Here is a 22,447-nt window from a genome sequence, read left to right on the forward strand (position 1 = left end):
GCTAATTTTCTTACCCACTGGGTAGAAGTCCTCTAAAATGTCATGTCATTAACTTAGTTGCTTTACCAGGAATCAGTGCTTGTGTACTGTGTGTGTATGTTTTTAATTAATAGACTTTATTTTTATCACAGTTTTAAATTTACAGAAAAATTGAGCAGATTGTACAGAGAATTCCCATAGACCCTCTCCCCTGCACACAGTTTCCTCTATTATTATGATCTTGCATTGATGTGGTATATTTGTTAATAAACCAATATTTTTAATTAAAACTCACACTTTACATTAAAGTCTCCTCTTTAGGTTCTACAGTTCTATGGGTTTTAACAAATTTATAACCTATATACACCATTAATTACAGTATCATGCAGAAAGTTTCACTGCCCTAAAAATCCCCTGTGCTCCTGTATTCATCCCTCTTCACATCCTCTGGCAACCACTGATCTTTTTACTGTCTCAGTGTTTTTGTATTTTACAGAATATCATCTAGTTGGAAGCATACAGTATGTAGCCTTTTGAAGTTGGCTTCTTTCATTAAGCAACATTCATTTAAAGTTTGTCCATGTCTTTTCATGGGTTGATGGCTCATTTCTATTTATCTCTGAATAATATTCTGTTGTATGGATGTACCACAGTTTGTCTATCTATTCACTTATTGAAGGCCATCATAGTTGCTTCCACTTGGGGCAATCATGAATAAAGCTACAATAAATATGCATATACAGGTTTTTGTGTGAGCATAAGTTTGAAACTCATTTGGGTAAATACCTAGGAGCATGATTGATGGTTCATCTGGTAGGCTTATGTTAAGTGCTGTACAAAACTGCCACAATGAGTTCCAAATTACTTACATCATTTTCCATTCCCACCATCAATGAATGAGAGTTGCCATTGTTCCATATCCCTGTCAGCATTTGGTATTGTCAAGGTTTTGGTTTTTTGTTTTTTTGGGTTTCTTTTTTAGCCATTCTAATAGCTATGTAGTAGTAGCTCATTATGGTTTTAATTAGCAATTCCCTAATGACATATGATACTGAACGTCTTTTAATATGTTTATTTACCATCTGCATATCTTCTTTGGTATGGTGTATGATCAGATCTTTTGCCCATTTTTAGACTGAGTTTTTGTTTTCTTGAGTTTTAAGAGTTCTTTGTACATTTTGGACAAGTCCTTTATCAGATATGTGTTTTGCAAATATTTTCTTACAGTCTGTGGCTTCTCTTTTTCATTCTCTCAACACTTAGTGTTTTTATGTTTTAAGGAGGAAGGGTTTTAGAAATACAATTTTACAACAACAGTAAAATAAAAAATTCATAGCAAATGTTTTATGTTCTTTCTTGAGTAGTATCAGAGAACTCTGTCTGTGGACCCAGAAGAGTTTTCTTAAAAGGGGAAAGTCAGGTCCTGGGGACAGTGGCTGGCTATCCTGCACTCTGAGAGAGGTTGTGCAGTAGGGCTGGGAATAAGAACAGGACCACCCTGAGCTGCATCATTTCTAAATTAAAAATAATTTAGGAACTATGCATAGGGTATGAATTTCTGTCCATGAATCCAAGTATGTAAGAGATGATCACTTCCGGTGTTTCCTTTAATTCAACCTAATCTCACCTATGAAACCCATTCTACCAGTTGGAAAGGAGATTCCACCTTGATCATACTGGGGTGCCCTTTTCTTCTTACAGCCCAGCCAGAATTCAGGAAATTTACCTGGTGCCTAGAAAAGGAGGAAGGTCCTCAAATCCCTAGACTGTTTTGGTTGCCATTAGCAACCTCACTATCTAAACCACATTGGTCTGTGAAGTCTAGCAGCCCTATGCCACAGTGAGGAATGAGGTTATTTCCTGAGGACATGAACCAAGTGCACTGCCTCTGTAGGTATGAGCCATCATTCCCAAAGCTGTTATCCCCTTGAGAGCACTGAGAGGGGGTGCTTCCATCCCTCTGCTCATAGGACCCAAACACCTCTGCCCTTCCTTCGTCTTGCATCTCAAAAGCACTCTATTTTCTCTCCCCCCTCCCCCCCCCCGGACATCTATATTATCTCTTTCACAAAAGTCCAAAAGTGCCTTTGACTTTGACTCTTCTGCTTTCTTCTCTGCAAAAATCTATGTGTCAAGAAATCTCAGAAAACATGGGGTGCCTGGGTGGCTCAGTTGGTTAAGCATCGGACTTCAGCTCAGGTCATGATCTTGCAGTTCATGGGTTCAAATCCCGCATAAGGTTCTGTGCTGGCAGCTCGGAGCCTGGAGCCTGTTTCAGATTCTGTGTCTCCCTCTCTCTCTCTGCCTGCTCATGCTCTGTCTCTCTCTGTCTCAAAAATAAATAAACTATAAAAAATTAAAAAAAAGAAATCTTAGAAAACACTAACATTTCAATAAGTATTGCCTCTACAATTATTTGTGGAGACTATTTTGTCCTGTATTAGAACTAGAATAATTTTAGAGTGCCACTTTTTTTTTAAACATAATTCACTGTCAGATTAGTTTCCATACAACACCCAGTGCTCATCCCAACAATTGCCCTCCTTAGTGCGCATCACCCATTTTCCCCTCTCCCCCACCCATCAACTCTCAGTTTATTCTCAGTATTTGAGAATCGCTTATGGTTTGCCTCCCTCCCTCTCTGTAACTTTCTTCCCTTCCCCTCTCCCATGGTCTTCTAAGTTTCTAAAGATCCACATATGAGTGAAAACATATGGTACCTGTCTTTCTCTGATTGACTTATTTCACTTAGCATAATACTCTCCAGTTCCATCCACACGGGTGTCCCTTGACCAGTGGTTACAGGAAGCCATTTATGTGTAGCAAACAAATATATAGCTGGAATTGGAAAATTAGCTAAATGTTTGGATCTTTCCAAATGCCCACAAGTTTCTAGCTTTGCCCCTCTGCCCCCAGAGTAGGTCCTAACTATGTGGTCCCTGGGAAATATCTCTTTCCCAACCCAGCTACCATCTATAGCCACTCTCCTCCTGCTGCTTTTTTTATAGCCTTGGCCTCCTCAGACATGAGAACATCTGGGAGTGAGGCATGGAGGAAGCAGCCCAACACAGAAAGCAGCTTTCTGAGGTTACTGGTAACTTCCTCCTCACTAAACACAAGGAACTGATTTTTTCCAATTTGCTTAACCTCATCTCAGCATTTGATACTGTTGACCACCATCACTGCTGAACCCCGTCCATCCTTGGCTCTAATGGTCCTTGGGTAGACTTCAGTATCAAATTTTTGAGTGGCACAGGCTTAAAGGGATGTCTAGTACAATGAAAGACATATATAGGATTCAGAGTAGTTTTGATTGGCTGAACACTGACATACAAATAAGATGGTGCCAGGAGGTAGAGATCTGACATGACATTTGGGAAAAAAAAAATCACAGTCAGCCACTACAGCACAACTGTTTACAGGCTAATTTGATCTCTGACTCATTAATGAAAGTGATCTTGTCACTATACATTTCATTCTGTAAGCCCTTTCTGCAAAGAGGTATGTTGACAAATTCAGGGAGACAAATGCTGGTGGGAGAACCACCAAACTGGTTAGGGTTCTAGAGACCACATCATATGAGGAACAGTTGAGGACACTGATAATATGTAGCTGAGAGAAAAGATTATTAAGGAAACTTATGATATATCTGCTTTCAATTATTTGGAGGGTTCTATGTGAAGGGGTAAATATATATATACTGGCAGTTTTAGAAAACAGGACAGGGACAACTATGTGATACTTAAGGGGCTGGGGAGTGAGTGGTGGGAGATTTGGGATTATTATCAAGAAGACCTTTCTTTCATAACTGTCTTATCAGGTAGTGAGTTTTCCAACATAAGTGAGAAAGCAAAGACTGGTCATCCATCTATTAGAGATAACACCGAGAGGAGTACTTGCTTCGGTGAGAGACAAATGACTTCTGAGGTCCCTGAAAAAACCTTGCAATGCTAATTATGTCATAGAGTAAGAGAATTCCTTGGCAATGAATTGTCCTTTATTTCTGCTGCCTGCTTCACCACTTATCTCCCACTGATTCTATGGTACAGTGCTCTAAGCAGGACCTGAAATAAGGAGATGAGAGAAGGGATATGGGAAAGAGAAAACAATGAAACAACTTAAGAAAAAAACCTATCATAGGCCAGGATCTGTGTGAGGCACCACATATATGTCTTCCTACTTAATCCTCACAACAGGTTTATGAGATATTTAGCATTACCTCTGTGAGGAAACTAAGGTTCAGAAGTTAAGTGACTTCCTCAAGAACACACAGGTATTAACTGGTGGGGTCAGAGTTTGAACACAGGTTTGAACACACACAGTTTGAACTTACCCTTTACTTATAGTAAATAATACTACTCCTTAAAATTTTTAGTAATTATATGAAGATTCCTTTTAAAATAAACTGACTTAAAGTAAGCCAAAATTAAAATGAGTGTATAAAAAATAATGCAGATTTTTACACTGATATGACTAGGATGACTGAAGTTTGGGCAATACTATTCTAAATATTTTGATAGCAAGACTTTCCAATTTAGCCTATCTGATATTTTGACTGCTGAGTACAAGGAAAAGGAGGAAACTTGAAAACAGAGTGGTATGTAAATTAATTCTCCTGCGCTCTGATACATGGGTAATTTCATGTATTACAATAAGGAAACTAAATGGACCCTTTCAAATAAAAAAATATATATGATTGTAAAATCCAGAGGAAAACCCCAGGTGGGGCCTATCCGAGTAAAGGATGAAGTTTCCAAGGTACACACATAGAATAGCTGAGAGGAAGTGAAGACCCTATGAGTCAGGGTCAGGACCCACGTAAGAGCCCCCTGGGTTTGAGAGGCCCTGGATGGAAGGTGAGGAGTTTACAGACCTGTTTTGGGAAGAATGATAATCACCTTTCCAGTGATTAAGGATCAGAGGTCAAAGTCAGAACTGTAAAGTCTGAAAGGAAGACAGAAAAGAAATAACAAAGACCAAATAGCTGCAGAGCATGCATGCTCTGTACCAGGTGATTTACATGCAAGATCCCATTTTTTTTTTTTTTAGAAAAATGCGGCAAGGATACTGGTCACATTTCCTAGATGAGAAGACTGAAATGGAAGATGTTCAATAACTTGTCCAGGATCTAGTGGTCAAGCTAGGATTTGACCTTGTACCACCAATTCCAAGTCCATGCTATGCTACTTCGCCTGCACCACACGTCCTTGCTTGGGTGCTCTTCTCAACCCAGACAACAAACAGCTTTCCCTTTGCTACTTTTAATTTCTCTAGTCCTGCAGGGCACAGCTAGCCTCCAAGTGAGCAAAGGAGGCATGTTCACAGGGAGCTATTGCTCTCCCAGGGGCAAATGCTGCAGGCTCAGAGGCACATACATGCCTTCCACACTGAGCAGAGGGCTTTTCAATGTCTGAATGGATTAGAAAAGAAGCTATACATTTGGATGACGATTATATGTGTGAAGCCTATCCCTCCTGAAGCACTAGGTTTGGGAAAATACGTTTGTCATTCATACAACTATCACTTTTCTGCTGTGACTTGTCCCCAGACTCAAGAGTACCACCCACTTCCAGGAATAGGGGCCAAATATTCTAGATTAGGACAGTTAGGATTAGATGAGGATAATTTAAAAATGAGCTGTGTATGTTAATTGGCTTCTAGCAGGATCCATGAAGATATACTCAAATGAATGGTTTGTAGGGGGTTGGGGTGAGAAGAGAAATACCCAGTCTCTGGTTTCTGTGGTTGCAGACTGTCTCCTGCAGCCCTGCTAAGCCGGAAACAGTACCTGGTACATGGCTGCCCCATAAAACGCTTGTTAAACTGAGCTGAACCTTCACCTATGGGCCTCAAAGGCTGCGCTCCTGGATCTCTGTCAGTCTTTGTCATGTTTGTGGCTGGGCTGTCTTTGGGGAGTTTCCTCAGGGCTTTACATTCACTCACTCTCCACCAGTGCATTTGTAGTCATTTTCATCGGTGGAAATGCCCACCTGCCATCAGAAGTTATCTGGAACCAGCCCCTGTCTGTGGTGCTATTTCTTTCTTGTCAGTTCCCCTTTCTGCATTTGAGTTCTAGTCTCAGCCCTGACATTATTTCTTTCTCTGCAAAGAGTGTTAGGAAGTTATGGGGAGCGCACAAAGGATCCTCACGGTTTATTCTTAATACCTTGTTTCTGTGTTCCTCGGGAATGTCACTGGGCTTACATCCCTGGTCTCTGGGAGCTGCAGTGGATGGGCATTTGTGACAGGTATGTTCTTATGAAGCTTGTATGCCTGGGGAGCATGGTGTTAGATAAAGCTGCATCTGGGGCAGGTGTTCAGAGGTTGGGCTGATTGCTGGTAAGGGAATGGGTGAGAAGGATTGTGGAATATGTGCATATTTGACCATTAGGCTTGATTCTGAGACTGGCTACATTGGAGGTAGGACATTATAGAAATGTGTCTCTTCCAGCCAGATCCTTTGTCTGCTTTGGTGAGCTAAGAGAAAGGACAGGCAGGAAACAGAAGCCACCACTTATCAAACAACCGGCAGCTGCCCTTGGTCTCAGGGTGCCAGGGGCTCCAAGGAGCTCTGCTGCAGGAGAAGCTAACCAAGGATGCTGGTCCTGCCTGAGCCCCTTGTGCCAGTGAGAAGTCCAGAGAACTGGGGCAAACCCCACAGCCTCTGCAGTGGTCTCTGATTTCTTATTTGGCCTTTCTTTTCCCCTATCTCTTTTTTTCTCTTGTCTCCATTTCTTCTTCCCATCTAAATGCCCCATCACAATATTGGCTCCTCTTGGCACCAGAGACCAATAGCTCATTTGAAAAGAAAGTCTTAGGTCAAAAAAGAGCCCAGGCAGTGGTTTCTCGTGTTCTGTATACCATGAACATATTTGCATTTGCAAATAGGCTTAAAATAGTGCCTCCACTTATAGTTATTTAAGGAGAGACAGGTGAAAATAATTTTTGGCCAAGGGAACTTCCCCCTCCTCTCAAATTGTAATAACTAGGGAGAAGATCTATTCCTCTGACATGCAACCTCAATCTTGGGACTAAGGCTCTGGACTTAAATGAGTCTAATTATATGCACAAGCTCACAGTTCTATATTATTTCATCTGTTTGCTGTTGAAGGTACCATTAATTCTATTTACATGAGCTATCCTGTGTATAATGGAAGCTTTTTATAAATCTCTGTTCATTAGTGTGTTCTAAATATATTTGAGTGATTAACTATGTCCTGGATTTTAACAGAGAGCATAAAAGTCATGGTCCTTGTACTCTTGAAGCTTTTAGCTTAGTGGGAAAACAGTATTAGCAGTCACACTAAAATAACTGTATAGCAACATTGCTTTGAAGGGAAAGAAATGGCTTTTTGTGATGTACTCACTGTTTAATAACTATGTCTTTGAGCTTGATATTTTGGTTGTTTTAATATTCTTGGATATCAGATATCTCTTCCTGGTGGTGATGAGAATTGGATTTTATGGAGTTGAGGCTAAGTGGGAGAGGAAAGAGGATAAAAGGTGAAAAAGTGAGCTAAGCCAGATTCTTCAAGAGAAAATCAAGGTTCAAATACCATGTTTCAAAAATCAGATAAAGGTGAGAAGTTTATGGGTCTCTCTGCCAGGAGGCTGAAGCTGTGAACAAATAGAACAAGAACCTAACATGTCTGAAACAAGCAAGGAGGGTGGTGGGAAGGTTCCTAAGTGGCTATCCAGTGTCCAGACAAGTGTTGACAATTCACCCTTCATGGTCAGGCAAATAAGAGTGTTTGGGGGGCAGGACAAAGGGATAGGGCCATAGGATGGTGCACAATAAAGGTGCACAATCTTTTATTGGACCTTTATCCTCATCTCTAATCTAACATAGAGACTAGTTTCTAAAGCATACATCAGAGTATACTCAGGCTGGGGTTTGGGAAATAGACACCATTTTGAATATATGTAGAAGAAAAATATGTCTTTGGCACTTTCCATCTCTCCATCAGTGTAGGAAAGTTCCCATTCATTATTCTCCCTCTTTTTAGGAGTATTTCTGAGTTCCATTTCCTATTTAACTATATTAACTTGAACTTAACTCTTAATGGCTAAAAACAGAAAACATTTCTTCCTTCTAGCTAGCATTTACATTTTAATAGGGGCTTTCAAAAATGCCTTAGCCCAAGGAATGAGTAATTTGGGAATTCCAAGCACCGGGGTAGGGCTGGTACACAGAATGGGGAGAGGGGACGTCCCTCAAATTGTTCCCTTGATACATTGGCTTTCTCTCTTTGACCATGTTTCTGGTTCTGAGAGAACAGGAAGGGGCCCTCTTAAGGGACCAGGATTGGCATAAATACCTTTTAGTGAGTTTTGGGGTCTTATTTGTGGTAGGCAGAGCCCTTAGCCAGATGCACACAAACTCACCTGTAAAACTTTGCAGGACGCTTACTCACAGGCACCTTTTTGCAAAAAAGGAAAAAATGGTTTCCAAAACCATTGATAATTTGGAAAACGGATGCTCCTTGACTCAGAAATATTTGATTCTAGCTATGACTAGGAAAACTAGGCCTCTGTCTTGTACACAAACTTGCTATAAGGAGACTGGAAAGCTAACCATGCTACGTGCGCTCCTTCTTCCGGGTGAGTGAGGGGAATGGACCCTTAATTTTAATACTTTAGTTACCTACCATATCAGGGAATGAATAAAAGCAGCCTTCTCCTCCATATGAATCTACATAGATATTTCTTCTTTGTATTCATCTTTGATGCTACTCCCCTGATATCTGTGTGGAAACATTGTGTTCCCAAATGGATATAGGAAAGGACAGCTAATCAAATTAAGACAGTGTTAGGTATGAAAAATTCTCCACAAATGGGGGCCCAGGAGGATGTACTCCAAGAAGAGATTGGAGACCAAGTCAGACACATGGTCCACTTGAGCTGGAAAGAGACATGGCTGTCAGGGAGCTCAGCAAAGTTCAAGATGGACGACACATATCAGTAGCCAATCATCTGTGTCCCCCAGATACCAGGAAGTATTTATGTTTTCATCAAGGTATCATTCATGCTCTTCTCTTTCTTGTCACACCTACTGTCCGAGTGCTGGTTCAGCCTCTTCATCTGAGGTCTGTGAGACTTTAATATTGGCTTTCTTCATACCAGCCCTCACCTCCTTCCTCAGACCACCGATAGGCTCATTTTCTTTAAACTTTCATTACATAAGTTTTCTGTTTCCAAACCATCAAACCCAAACTCTCAATTTTCTATCACATCAAATATAAACTCATCTGACATACCAGACCGCATTAAGCTATCCTGCTCTACTTAAAGAAATGAACTTCCCATTATTTGTGCAAGTGAAAAAGTTAAAAAGCCCTATAGCATCCACTGTATTAGTCTATTAAGTAAGAGTGATTCCTGACACTCAGTTGAATGAATGAATAAATAAACCAATCAATAAATACCTTATCCTCATCTCCCAGACTTAATCCATCACCACATTCTGTCAATTATAATCCTAAATATTGCTTCAACCTATCCACTGCTGCTTGTGCTACTACCACTCTAGACCAAACAGCCATCTTCTTTCATTTAAATGATTGCAATAGCCAACTTACTGGTCTTCTGGCATCTGTTCTGGCCTCCCTGCTATCTATTTGCTACACAGTAGCCAAAGTCATCTTTTCAAAACCCAAACCTGATTATGTCACTCCTCTAATTTCTTCAGTGATTCACATTGCACTCACAATAGACACCAAAATCCTTCGCTGGCTCCTAAGATAAGGATGGTCTGACCCCCAGTGACCTCTCCAGGCTTATCTCCCACCCCTCTAGTCATTTAAGCCACATCAGCCTTCCCTCATGTGCCCTCTTGCTTTGGTGCCTTTGCACCTGCTCTTCCTTTTGTTTAGAATCCTTCCAAGCCACTCCCTTCACCTATCTAGCACTTTTTCAGTCTGTTCTGTTTACCTAACAAATTGCCCCTAAACTCAGAAGCTGAAAACAATGAATATTTTACTCTAACTTACAATGTTGTGGGCCAGAAATTTGAGCAGTGTTTTGAGTGATTTTTCCGTTCCTCATGGCATCAACTGAAGTCACGTGGTGGTTGGTACTAAGTTAGTGAATGGGTTAGTGTAGAGCTTACCTGTCCAATTCAGTAGGCACTACATACGTGGCTACTGATCACTTGAAATGTAGTTCATCTAAGTGCTGTAAGTGTAAAATGTCTACAAGATTTTGTACAGAAAAAAGAATGTAAAATATCCATTAATAATTTTATATTGATTATATGTTGAGATTATATTCTTGATATACTGAATTAAAGAAAATACATTATTAAATTAATTTTTACCTATTTCTTTTTAACTTTTTAATATGGCTACTGGAAATTTTCAAATTACACATATGGTTGCATTAAATTTCTAATGGACAGTGCTAACCTAGAGAAAGAGTCACCATTCTTTTCTATAAAAGCCCAGATAGAAAATATATTTTTAGCTTTGCAGGCCTGATACTACTATTCATCTCTACTGCCGTAATGAAAAAGCAGCCATAGACAATAATTAAACAAATGGGTATAGCTGCATTCCAATAAAACTTTATTTATAAAAATAGTAGCCAGATTAGGTCTGCAGGCTGTACTTGCTAACCTCTGATCTAGAAGTTCAAGATTTTTTTTTTAAGTTTATTTATTTGAGAAGGAGAGAGAGAGCTTGAGCAGGGGAAGGACAAAGAGAGTGAGAGAGAGAATCCCAAGCAGGTTCCACACTGTCAGCAAAGAGCCCAATGTGGGGCTCAGTCTCCTGAACCGTGAGATGATAACCTGAGTTGAAATCAAGAGTTGGACGCTTAACTGACTGAGCCACCCAGGCACCCCTAGAGAATCCAAGATTTTATTCATATGTCTCATGGCTTGGCAGAGATGGCTGGAAGGCAGGACTCAGCTGGGACTGTTGACCTAAACACCTATGCATAGCCTCTTCAGCAAGGTGGTCTCAGGGTAGTGGGACATCTTCTATGATGGCTCAGAGTCCCAGAAGGAGTATTCCAAAAAAAACAAAAGCTACAAGGCTTTTTATGAAACATCCTTTCTGCTGCATTCTATTAGTCTGTGAAGTCTCTAAGACCAGCCCAGATTGAAGGAGATTATACTTTACCTATTCATGGGAGGAGTAACAAAGAATATGTGTCCATCTTTAATCTATCACATCATTCTTCAAATCTCAGTTAAGACTAGTCCTATTATAGGCATTCAAGGTACCATGAACCTTTCCTTTGTAGCACTTGTCGTCATTAACAATTTTACACCTATCTGTGTGATTCTCTTGCTCCTCCATTAAACTATCAGCAACCATATGAAGAGGATCCTGGTTTTGTTCATTAATATATTCTGAGCAGCTAGCACAACTCCTACTTTAATAAATATTTGTTGAATGAATGAATGATATTAGGACACAGCTTTTCGCCCATTAACTGTACTAATAATATTGATCCCACATTTCTCCATATTGCTCTCAAGCATATCACAAGACACCCTGTCAGAAGCCCTGTTAAAATTCAGATACGTTCCATTCCCAGAAATCTTATGAATTTGTAGTTCAAAAACTTTATAAAAAAGAAAATAAGCCTGCTCTATTCCTCCCAGTACCTCAAAGGTAATAATAGCTGCTCTAGAAGTATACCTTCAGATTCTGAAGCTCTGAGAAATAATTCATGCAGCATGTCAAACCAGAGGCAAACCAAGGCCCCAGGCAGCTTGTGATCCTCCTGGGCTTCACTCACAGTGCCAGTCCAGCAAGCTTGGCTTGCCCAGTCACAGGATGAACTGGCAGAAGGCAAAGGACCAGGCCCAGAGCACTGGGCTGAATCTGACCTAATCCTCCTTCCATGGAGGCTGTAGCATCATCTCCTGCTTTGCTTGGAGCAAGGACTCTCACATGTGCCATGAGGAGATAAGCATTGCCACCTTCCACACTGATCCTAGAGCTTAATTTATAGTTATATGTGGGCACTATTTTTTTTCAGTATTGGGTGAAGGACCAAGGCCCACACATTTTTATATTCACCACAACTTGTAGAGCAAGCCTGTCACTGAGTAAATTCAGTAAATGTTGCAAGAGAGAAGGTCTCAATGAACAAACAATTTTCCTTAGACACCAGCAAACTTAGCATTTTTCCTGATACCCTGATCATGGCTAATATTCTAGATAAAGTCATGAAACAGGGAACATTTTTCTTTGTTGACCCCCAACTTGTACGTTGAATTCTTCTCTCACTTCCTGTGTCATCATATCTGCACTCCCCTGTCCCACCCTCTAGCTGACCAACACCACCTCACATCCCTTCATTATAGCTCTTTGCCTGAAATAGAGGCAGATCTCCTTCAGATCTGAGACACCAAAGACCCCTTCTTTATCCGCTCCTCTTTCTGCCCAAATACCTGAATTTCCCCAGAGTTCTTCCAGGTGAGTCTTGCTGAAACACAGTAACCTGTGCCTGGAGCTAAGTCCACACTAGTACACTGATATCCTGTCTGGGGCTGGAGTGGAGAGGAACATTCCCTGCTGGACACAGAAAGGGTGTGTTCAAGTAATCTTTGTGGAGTGAATGGAAGCTCAGGACAGAAACTCTTCTGATAGGAAGGGACCTTTTGGCTCCTCCCAGTATCTCTCCTGTAATGTACACTCTGATTTCAGGAGCCACCTTCACACCTGGCCTTTGGGATGTGCTGCTCCCCCACTACCATAAGAGTGGGTAGAATCATAATCCTTTCTCCTTGCTCCCATAGCACAGCTGAAACTGGCTGGAAATTTTAAAGGAAGTATATCAGTGTTAAAAGAAACACAGAGAAGCTGTGTGGGTTTAAACCTCAACTCTGTCATTTACTGCTGGGTGGCTAGAGCAAGTTCCTTAACCTCTCAGAGGCTCCATTTCTTCATCTGTAACTTGGGGGCAGATAATCCCACTTGACTGTGAGGAATAAGAGTGTAATTAGTCATTCAGCTGACTCTCACTCATGGTCTGTGATGAGCCAGGCATATACAGTAAGGGAAAGTGGGGTACTAGGGTAGGTGCTCTGCTTTGGTTTCTGCAATAGGCCTCCAGCTATATGGAGGCAAAAACCTACTACTAGTTTTTTGGTCAGTTCACCCAACCTACAGACCTTATTCTGCTCATCGCTGACAGATATCTCTTCTCAGAGAATCCCCCCGTAAATTCTTAGGTTCTTTCCTCTCCCATTCCCCTTTTTGCTAGCTCCCTTCAAAACCAAGAGTTTCTACTTCTCAGGCCCTCTGGAGAAAGCAATGCCTCGTGGTTGTGGTTGAGAATTCATACCTGAGAGAACAGTGACGTTTCTGCTCTTCTTCAGAGCCAAAACATTGAAGAAACTGGCTTCCCAACCTAAACCCGCATCCTTGCACATACACCATAGGTAGAGTTGAGAGAAATTCTTCACACGGGTAGAGTAGTAGAGGAGTATGTCCATCTTAAGTATTTTAGCACCATATTTTACGAGGGTTTCTGACAAACAAAATGTCCAAAGTGTTGTCCAGGGCAGTGTGCACTCTCTAAACTAATGTTAGTAACGTTTACCAGAAGGACCGTCACAGCTGGGCCAGGATTTTGAGGAGGGATGTAATCTCTGTCCCCAAATTCTTAAAGGGCTTTGGCAGAAGTGTATTAAGGTTTCTCTGTGTAGCTCCAGAGAGTGACAGCAGTGTCCATGAGAGGAAGTTAAGGAGAGGCAGTTTCTCACTCAGGGGAAGAGAGAATCTCCAAATAGAGAAGTTAAAATGGTATTGATTTCCTTGTCATATGCAGTGTTTCTCCTCAATGTATGAATTACAGAGGCCATTTGTCCAAGATTTCTTGGGCTGGACTGATTCATGTAATAATTTGAATTAAAGGTGATTTGTTAAATTTACAGTGAAGTATAATTTGACTTTGTGTCACTGTTCAACACATAACCCCTAGGAAAAACAAATCTTTGGTTAGGTCAAGCAAGCTGATTTTTGGATTGCAAACAATGGGAGATTAGATGGGAGTTGAGACTCAAAGGATGCCTAGTCCTCAGAGTCTATGACAAATAGGATGCTGGTGATAATTTAGTATGAGGAAGTGCACAGGAACCTCTCTTTCTAGGCTCTACATTGAGTGGTGTCATCTTTGGCCCAACAGATGATGCCTAAGCTCTGTAGCCTACTGAAATCATTGGAAGGAAGAGAGAGAGTAATTGGGAACAAGCGTGAGATTAATACACTGAACACCTACTGTGTGTTTCAGCAAGTGAACATATTTGCAACTCAGTGTCACAAAGCTCTACTTTTCTAAGTAGTTACCAATTAACACTAATTTTTTTATTAATTTTATTTTAATTTTATAAAATTAAATTAATATAAATTATTTTATAATTTTATTTTATAAGAAACACTTATAAAAAGCTCAAAGACTCAAAAGTATGTAGAAGAAATGTATGAACAGTACATGGAACAAAAAATGTTATCTCTTACACATTTGAAAAGATGTTCAAACTCATAATAACAGAATTCATTTTAAAATTACAGTGAGGGGGTGCCTGGGTGGCCCAGTCACTTAAGTGTCTGACTCTTGGTTTCAGCTCAGGTCATGATTTCACGGTTTTGTGAGTTTGAGCCCTGTATTGGACTCTGGGCCGACAGTGCGGAATCTGCTTGGGATTCTCTCTCTTCCTCTCTCTGTCTCTCTCTGCTTCTCCCCCACATGCATTACTGTCTCTGTCTCTCTCAAAATAAATTAAAAATAAACTTAAATTTTTTAAAAAATAAAAATTAAAAAAATAAAATTACCTCATATTCATTAGGATGAATACCATAGGGAAAAAAATAACAGGTGCTGACAAACGTGTGGAGAAATTGCAACTCTTGTGCACTATTGATGGGAATGTAAAATTATACAGCTGCTGTGGAAAACAGTACTCCAGTTCCTCAAAAATTAAAAATAGAATTACCATATGATCCAGTTATTCTACTTCTGACTATACAACCAAAAGAAATGAAAGCAGGGCCTCAAAGAGATAATTGTACATCCATGTTCATAACATTATTCACAACAGCCAAAAGGTGGAAACAACTCAAATATCCATCAACAGATGAAGAGATAAACAAAATGTGGCATATACACACAGTGGGATTTTATTAAGCCTTAAAAATGAAGGAATTTCTGACACATGCTACAACATGGGTGAATCTTGATTAAATTATGCTAAGTGAAATAAGCCAGTCACAAAAAGACCAATACTGTATGATTCCACTTACCTAGAGTTACCTCATGGCACCAGAAGGTGGAATGGTGGTTTTCAGAGCTTGGGTGGAGAGAATAGGGAGCTAGTGTTTAATAAGTTAGGAGTTTCTGTTTTGCAAGATGAAAAGAGTTCTGGAGATGAATGGTGGTGGTGGTGGTTGCACAACAATGTAATTGTACTTAAAACTGCCATACACTTAAAAAATGAGTAAGATGTTCTCTCTCTCTCGCTTTTGCTCTCACTCTTTCTCTCTCTCAAAAGAAAAAAAAAAAGAGCGGGGGGCGCCTGGGTGGCTCAGTCAGTTAAGCCTCCAACTCTTGATTTCAGCTCAGGTCATGATCTCATAGTCTTGAGATGGAGCCCCACAACATGCTGGGCATGGAGACTGCTGAAGATTCCCTCCCTCTCCCTCTCTCTCTGCCCCTCCCCCATTTGCACACATGGGCTCTCTCTCAAAAAAAGAAATGGGAAAAATGGTAATTTGTTGTTATGTATATTTTACCACAATGAAAAATAATTTTTAAAAATTACAATGAGGGGGCACCTGGGTGGCTCAGTCAGTTAAGTGTCTGACTTCCGCTCAGGTCATGATCTCGCAGATCGTGGTTCGAGCCCCACATCCGGCTCTATGTTAACAGCTTGGAGCCTGGAACCTGCTTCAGATTCTGTGTCTCCCTCTCTCTTTGCCTCTCGCCTGCTCACTCACTCTCTCTCTCTCTCTCTCTCTCTCAAATTAGCATTAAAAAATTTTTTAAATAAGAATGAAAATTTCAGTGAGTTGTCATCCTAACTTTCCCTATCAGTAAAGATGACAAATTAGAAAACATGCTATGTTGGAAAAAGCTGTGTGAAAAGAAGAATGCTCATGGAGAACATAACAGCAAACATTCATTGCAGCAAAATGTGTCTATTGATAGAGGCTGGTAAAATAATTATTGTCATTCAATAGAATACAACAGAATATGCAACTGTTAGAATGAGGATATCCAGTACATGCTGATACAGATCAATTTCTAAGGTAGTGGCAAGTGTGCAAAATTGTGTATAAAAAACTACCTTTAGTGCTTAAAAATAAAATGAAAAAAAGAGTATGAGTCTATGTTTTCATTCTGTTTTACCCAAAATAACTGCAAGTATAGGCAAGAAACTGTTAACAGGTAGCAGTGGTCACTCTAGTTATATCTGTGGGGGAAAACCTAGATAGCTAGGGGACACGTTGGGAGAGAGACTTGCTTTCCACCATTTGTCACCTTTACCTTTTAAATTTAGTTCAACTTGCAGGTATAATCTATTAAAAATTTTTTAACTGAAAAGAAGAGGTTATAGTCTAGAAGGGAGGAAACACTAACAGACTTTTAGCCCAAAGCCCTATGCTGAGCGCTACGGGAGCAGAGAGGAAGGGTATGTAGCATAGCCCAAATGGATCAGGGATGGCTCCTAGACAGACACCCGCCCCCCCCACAACGAAGACATTTCTGTTATTGGATCAGAAATAGTTGTACATCCTCTTCTGGGCATTGGTTCGTTTTATCTTAATTAGACAGATCTGTAGATTAACTCACCAGTTTAGGTTTTCATTTTCACTTTGGTAAAGAACTATAGGCCAAACTTACAACCTGAACCAATGCAGCATGAGCAGATTTCTGTGGTAAGCATTTAGCGTTGGGCTTGTACCAGGCTCCATTTTTTTACTTCTTGCATTTGGTTCGCTTTTCAGCTGTTTCTAATTTTGGTCATTCTCCCTTATTCTATGCTTCCCTATAAGCCACTCTACAGCCTTTTTTTTTTTTTTTTTTTGTCTAAGGTGAGGTAAGAGGGTGAGTGAAGAAAGAGAGAGGGAGAGAAGAAGAAAGAGATGAGAGTATAAAGCAATGCCTGTTGTTTTCCTCAGCTCCATCATGTTCTCAAAGTGGGGCCCTTAGACCAGCAGCAGCAACATCACCTGTGAGTTAGTAGGACATGTGTTTCACCCTGCCTACTAAATCAGAATCTCTAAGGACAAAGCCCAGAAAACTGCTTTAACATGATCTTCCAGATGATTTTTATGCACATTAAAGTTTGAGAATCACAGGGAAACCAAAGGCAAGTTGATTTCTAAACATACTCTTTATTTGTCCCATCAAGCCCATTGTATTGGTCAAGATAAGTAGTGCTAACTACTCCAGTAAATAATCCCCAAAATTTCTTTAGCTTAATACCATAAAAGTTTATGTTTTGCTCATGTTACAGTCCAATATGGATCACTTTAGAGTGGAAAGAACTGTTTTATTCATTTGTTCACCAAACCAGCTTCCTTTCATAGTGAGGCATTGCCATCTTCTTGGGCCTTGGACTCTTTTCTGGGTTCTCTGCATCTAAGAAGGTAGGAGAGGGAAGAAAGAGAGGAAGCTTTAGTGGCAGGTCTGGAAGCAACACCAGTCTTTTCTGTCCACTATTCCCCTGGCTAGAACCCCACTCACATGGCCCACCTAACTGCAGGGGAGGCTGGGATGTAGGGCATATCTGTGGAACCAGGAGGTAAGAGGAAATAACCTTGGTGAACACATAGCATGGTCTCTGCTACACCCATGGGCCTAAATGAATCCCAAACTCCACCTGTCATGTTTTGGTTTCCAGTGTCATTTTCTAATAAAATTTTATCTTTTCTTTTTTAACTCTAGCACTATGGGACTGCATAACACTCTTTTTGTGATGGCCCTCCTGCTCTCTGGTAAGAACCTTTGACTTTTAAAGTCCTAGAAATCCTTCTACTGTCTCCCGATGAGTTCGCCACTGTGAGCCCAGGCCTGAGGCTTGGTGGGTTTTACTTAACTTCTATACAGTGTTGCACAATCCCACATGCAAAAAAAAAAAAAAAAAACACGTTCCTGGAGAAGGCGGCAGCATCATGATAGCCTGGGATGGAGCCCTACCCTCTGCACATCCTCCTCCTGTCCTATATTACACCCATGGTACTAGATACACAAAGTAAGGTACACAGCAGCACCCAGCGAGCTAGGGTAAGTCCCATGCTCTGGCACCCCTGAGGCTTAACTCTGCTCCACACGTACTTCCTTCTGGTCATCTCTGTTCCCATTCCTGGCATTCTCAGGCTTTTAGAAAATAGCTAACGGGCTTCTAAAAGCCTTCCATTAGGGAGCACTAGTTTCCATGTTCCCTCCCTTCCCTTTCCTCCTCCACTGCCTTCCCTACCAGCCCATGCCCATAGATCATAGTGGCCACTGTTTACTAGGAAGATCAAGAAGCCCAGCCCTGCTACTACCTACTTCAGTGACCTTCAGCTAATTGCATCAGTGGATTCACCATAAAGTGAAGGAAGCTGAGCTTCAGGGATTCTCACACAAGCCCTTTCCAAAGTCCCCTCCAAGCCTCCCATAAGGGAGGCCGTAGGAGTGTGACCATGAGTCTCATGCTTTGGTAAAATTTTCATAAATACGATATTTTAATCACAGTGGTTAAGACCACTGTCTCTTTCCACTGAAGCTTCTCTCCTCATCACATTCTTTTTCTGTTGGGTGTCACGGTAGTTGCCATGGGCATTTTGTATTTGAATTCTGTATTCTTTTTCTTAAAGAGAACTGCCCCTCCCTCCCCACCCCCAACAAAGATGATTTAGAAGAGTCAGACCTCACAAAACTCAGGTCTTCCCTGTTTGCTGCTTCTCTCTGAGTTTCAGTTTCTTCATCTATAAACTGGGATTGATCAGGTTCCTGTCACATACCCTGTGACTGGAGGCCTTTAGTTTCTCCTTTCCCACCCCTTCCTGCTGCTCATTTTCCACACCGTCAGCACCAAGAGAGAAACCATCCCAGTCCTGATGTGGGGCAGGAAGGGAGGGTGAGCTGAACCCGTTCTTGGCTGTAGCAGCAGGCAGGCTGCCCCTGAGTAACCAGCATGCCCAATGAGTTCACCTCCTCCACATGGGTATACACCAGGCCCGAGGCCACTGGCCTCACGCCTGCTGTGTGTGATGAGTCACAGTTCTAGGGAGAGATGCTCCCTCAGACTGATGCTGGCTGGGACAGGCCTTTTGTAATTTCTGTTTTCTGCTTATGCCTTGGAGCTTGTTGAGTCCATGAGTATGAGTACGAGATGTGCTGACTGACCACTTCACTGATTTAGGTCAGAACAGAAGCTTCTACTATCCAGGGCCAATGATCAGCTATTTTTAGCTCTTAGGGAGGTAGAAAGTATATGTGAACAAGAGTAAGAGAGAAAGGGGCTCTGGAGAACATTATCCAGCAGGAAGCCCTTCCCATTCCACTTCCTATTTTATATACTTGACAAATACTTAGATGTAGCACTTACTTTGTGCCAGGTACTGTTCTAAGCATTTTATCAATAATAACTCACAATAATAACATCACAATAATGTGCCGCTTTAGGTCTTATTTTGATTCACCATTTTATAGATGTAGAAACTAAAGCCCAGAGAGCTTAAGTAATTTGTCTAGGACCAGCATAGGTAATGAGTGGAAGAGCTTAGATTCATACCCCACAGTGTAGATTCAGCATCCATTCACTCAACCTTGACATTATGCTGCCTCTACTAACTTGCTCATGAAACACTCATTAGTGGTAGGATTTGTTCCTTGAAGACCCAAACACTTTTGGTAGATAATGTCTCTTATGCCTCAGCCAAGTTCCCAATATCCCCACCAGCACGTAATCCACCTTCCCTATAGCCAACACCTCAGCTGTTTCTAATGTTTGGGCCCCCACCTTTCTCATTACAGTGGCTAGCCCAGCTCTTATGACTTGGGGGAAAAAATGAATAAAAATGGCTTAGAAACAAATTTTTAGAAAAGTTTGAACTGAGATACCATTTTCCCCTAAACTTTCTGACTTTGCACACTGAAAGTGAGAATGAAGCTGAGAAGTCCTATCAGAACTGAGTCCAGATGTCACTTTTTCCCTTGTTTTGCCTTTGAAACTGCCTGGACGCTTCTTAGCCTCAGAAAAGAGGATTACCAATATTGAAACCTTAAAAATAACCTCTCAAAATGGTAACTGCTTAAGTTTTATGGCATTAAAAGAATAAATTATATATTTGGCAGTATAAATTGCAATACTGGGATAGGAAAATGTGATACCTGATTATAATTAGAATATGACATTGCCAATACTTCACATGCTATTAAAAATAACAAGAAGAGCAACAACAAAACAGATACCATTCTTTTTTTAAAGAAAGAAAAGAGTCAACTTGAATTTTATCTGTCTCTCTTCTCAGGACACATCTCTGCTTACTAGGTTGGTGAGCATTGACCTGGCCATAGGCAGGTATCCAAGGGAAGAAAAGAGATGCAATTGACCCAGTTAATCCTCAGCAAAAATGCAGGGCTGAATAATTTATTTGATGGCAGAGACAAAACAGTGTAGCAAAATAATTCTGTTTTTCCTCTCCCTCATATCTTTTGTGTCCTCCCCCAGTTGTAGAAATTAGACATTATAGTGGCCACCTCTGCCCTTCAGGTGAAAACTGGCTGAGAGTTTAAGACTGAAAAGGGCAGAGGGCCTTGCAGAATTAGGTTACAATTTGTGCTTTGTATTTATAAAGCTAAGGGAATTTCCAGGTGCCACTTGCAGAGACACATTTACCTGTCAAGTTCTGTTTGCTGCTGTCCCAGAGTCTCTGTACCTCTTTAAAGCTGGAACCAGAGTGGTATTTAGAAAATCAGTAGCTCAGACATCATAAGGAAATTTATTTCTTGTTTGACTTTTGATGATGGCTCTCTTATTGTCTGGTAGTGCTTCCCATTTCTCTTGATCAATACCTCTGGCTCAATGAATGTACCTGGAGTGTAGCTGAAAATCTACATAAAATTGGGTCAGACTCTCATTCCACATCTTATGGAAAGGTCCACTGTTTCCTCTCAGATTTTTGCAGGTTCCTAGTTGATGGTTGCATGGGGATTATGTTTATATATATGGTTACTTTGACTCCTATTTCCTGCTACTGTTGATAGTGGTCACTAAAATCACTACCTGGAGGTAAACAGATAGTTCAGACTTAATTACAAAATTCCCAAAGAATTGTCATGAAGCCTAATAGTTCTCCTATTGAGAGCACCCCTTCATGTTAAGCTACTGTTTCAGGGTCTTTTGAAATACATGTATACAACCCAGTAGGTAGTAACTTAACCCCAAAGTAATTAATCATTTTAGTTGAGTGCTTAGTAAGTTCCAAAGAGTATGGGCTGGGGGCGCCCAGTTGATTGGGCATCTGACTCTTGATTTCAGCTCAGGTCACGATCCCAGGGTCATGGAATTAAGCCCCATGTTGGGCTCTGAGCTGAATGTGGGTCCTGCCTAGGATTTTTTTTCTCTCTCTCTCTCTCTCTCTTTCTCTCTCTCTCTTTCTTTCTCCCCATCCCCTTCCTCCTCTCTCCCTCACTCACACTCTCTCTTCAAGTGAAAAAAAGGGGCATCTGGAAGGCTCAGTTGGCTAAGTGTCCGACTTTAGCTTGCATCATGATCTCACAGCTTGTGAGTTCAAGCCCCACATTGGGCTCTGTGCTGACAGCTCAGAACCTGGAGCCTGCTTCAAATTCTGTGTTTCCCTTGCTGTCTGCCCCTCCTCCGCTCATACTCCGTCTCTCTCTCTTCCTCAAAAATAAATAAACATTAAAAAAATAAAGTGAAAAAATAAGAGTAATATGGGCTGTCAGCCATGATAATTTAGTAGGAGATAGTCACTGAATAGAATAAGTGTTGGGTTGCTTGGAAGCAAGAATAAAACTGGGAACAGAGAATTTCTCTAAGTGTGGATTTATTTTCAATTACATTGCTTGGTACTTAGAATGCACTCTTGATCTGAGGACCTATGTCCTCAATTCGAATAGGGATCACAGAGGCTTCAATGGTAGACACATTCCTTCAGAAAGGAGTTATGAGTTTGAGAGACAGTGGCTTATTTTTATTTTGTGGGAGATCTTAATACCATTTTCAGAATATGTAACTCTGGATTTTAGCCCCCTTGGGACTGTTGTGATTTATGGAAACAAAAACAAACATTTAGTAGCCCTTACTATATAAGCAACATTTTACTTCTAGAGTCAATCTATTCCACAGAAGTGACCCCTCTTATATTGTCAGGCCATAGGGCCAACTTCCAGGGCTATAGTTCCAAAGCTATGAAAACACTTTTAAGCTCTTTAAGAGTATTTACCCATTCTTGGTTTTATTTTCACCTTCTTTCATTCCTTCTTCTTACATATGTGC

The 22,447-nt window shown here is 40.9% G+C and overlaps 1 protein-coding gene and 1 long non-coding RNA gene across 4 annotated transcripts in view; one reads left to right on the plus strand and one right to left on the minus strand.

Moving 5' to 3' along the window:
- Positions 1–22,447, plus strand: part of CD86 (CD86 molecule) — a 66,799-nt gene that overhangs the window by 17,405 nt on the left and 26,947 nt on the right. For all 3 annotated transcript variants that reach the window (XM_039240670.1, XM_039240673.1, XM_039240671.1), the window contains exon 2: positions 17,884–17,933. In XM_039240670.1, the coding sequence (XP_039096601.1) occupies positions 17,884–17,933 (50 nt within the window). The remainder of the gene's footprint in view (positions 1–17,883; positions 17,934–22,447) is intronic.
- LOC120237394 lies at positions 17,311–22,425 on the minus strand. The gene is made up of 3 exons (XR_005529935.1): positions 22,395–22,425; positions 20,825–20,874; positions 17,311–17,577 (listed from the first exon to the last, which is right to left on the minus strand). It is a non-coding gene; the product is annotated as an uncharacterized LOC120237394 (long non-coding RNA).

This window comes from Hyaena hyaena, unplaced genomic scaffold, assembly GCF_003009895.1.
Source record: "Hyaena hyaena isolate Hyena2069 unplaced genomic scaffold, ASM300989v1 scaffold_180, whole genome shotgun sequence".
Lineage (NCBI taxonomy): Eukaryota > Metazoa > Chordata > Mammalia > Carnivora > Hyaenidae > Hyaena > Hyaena hyaena.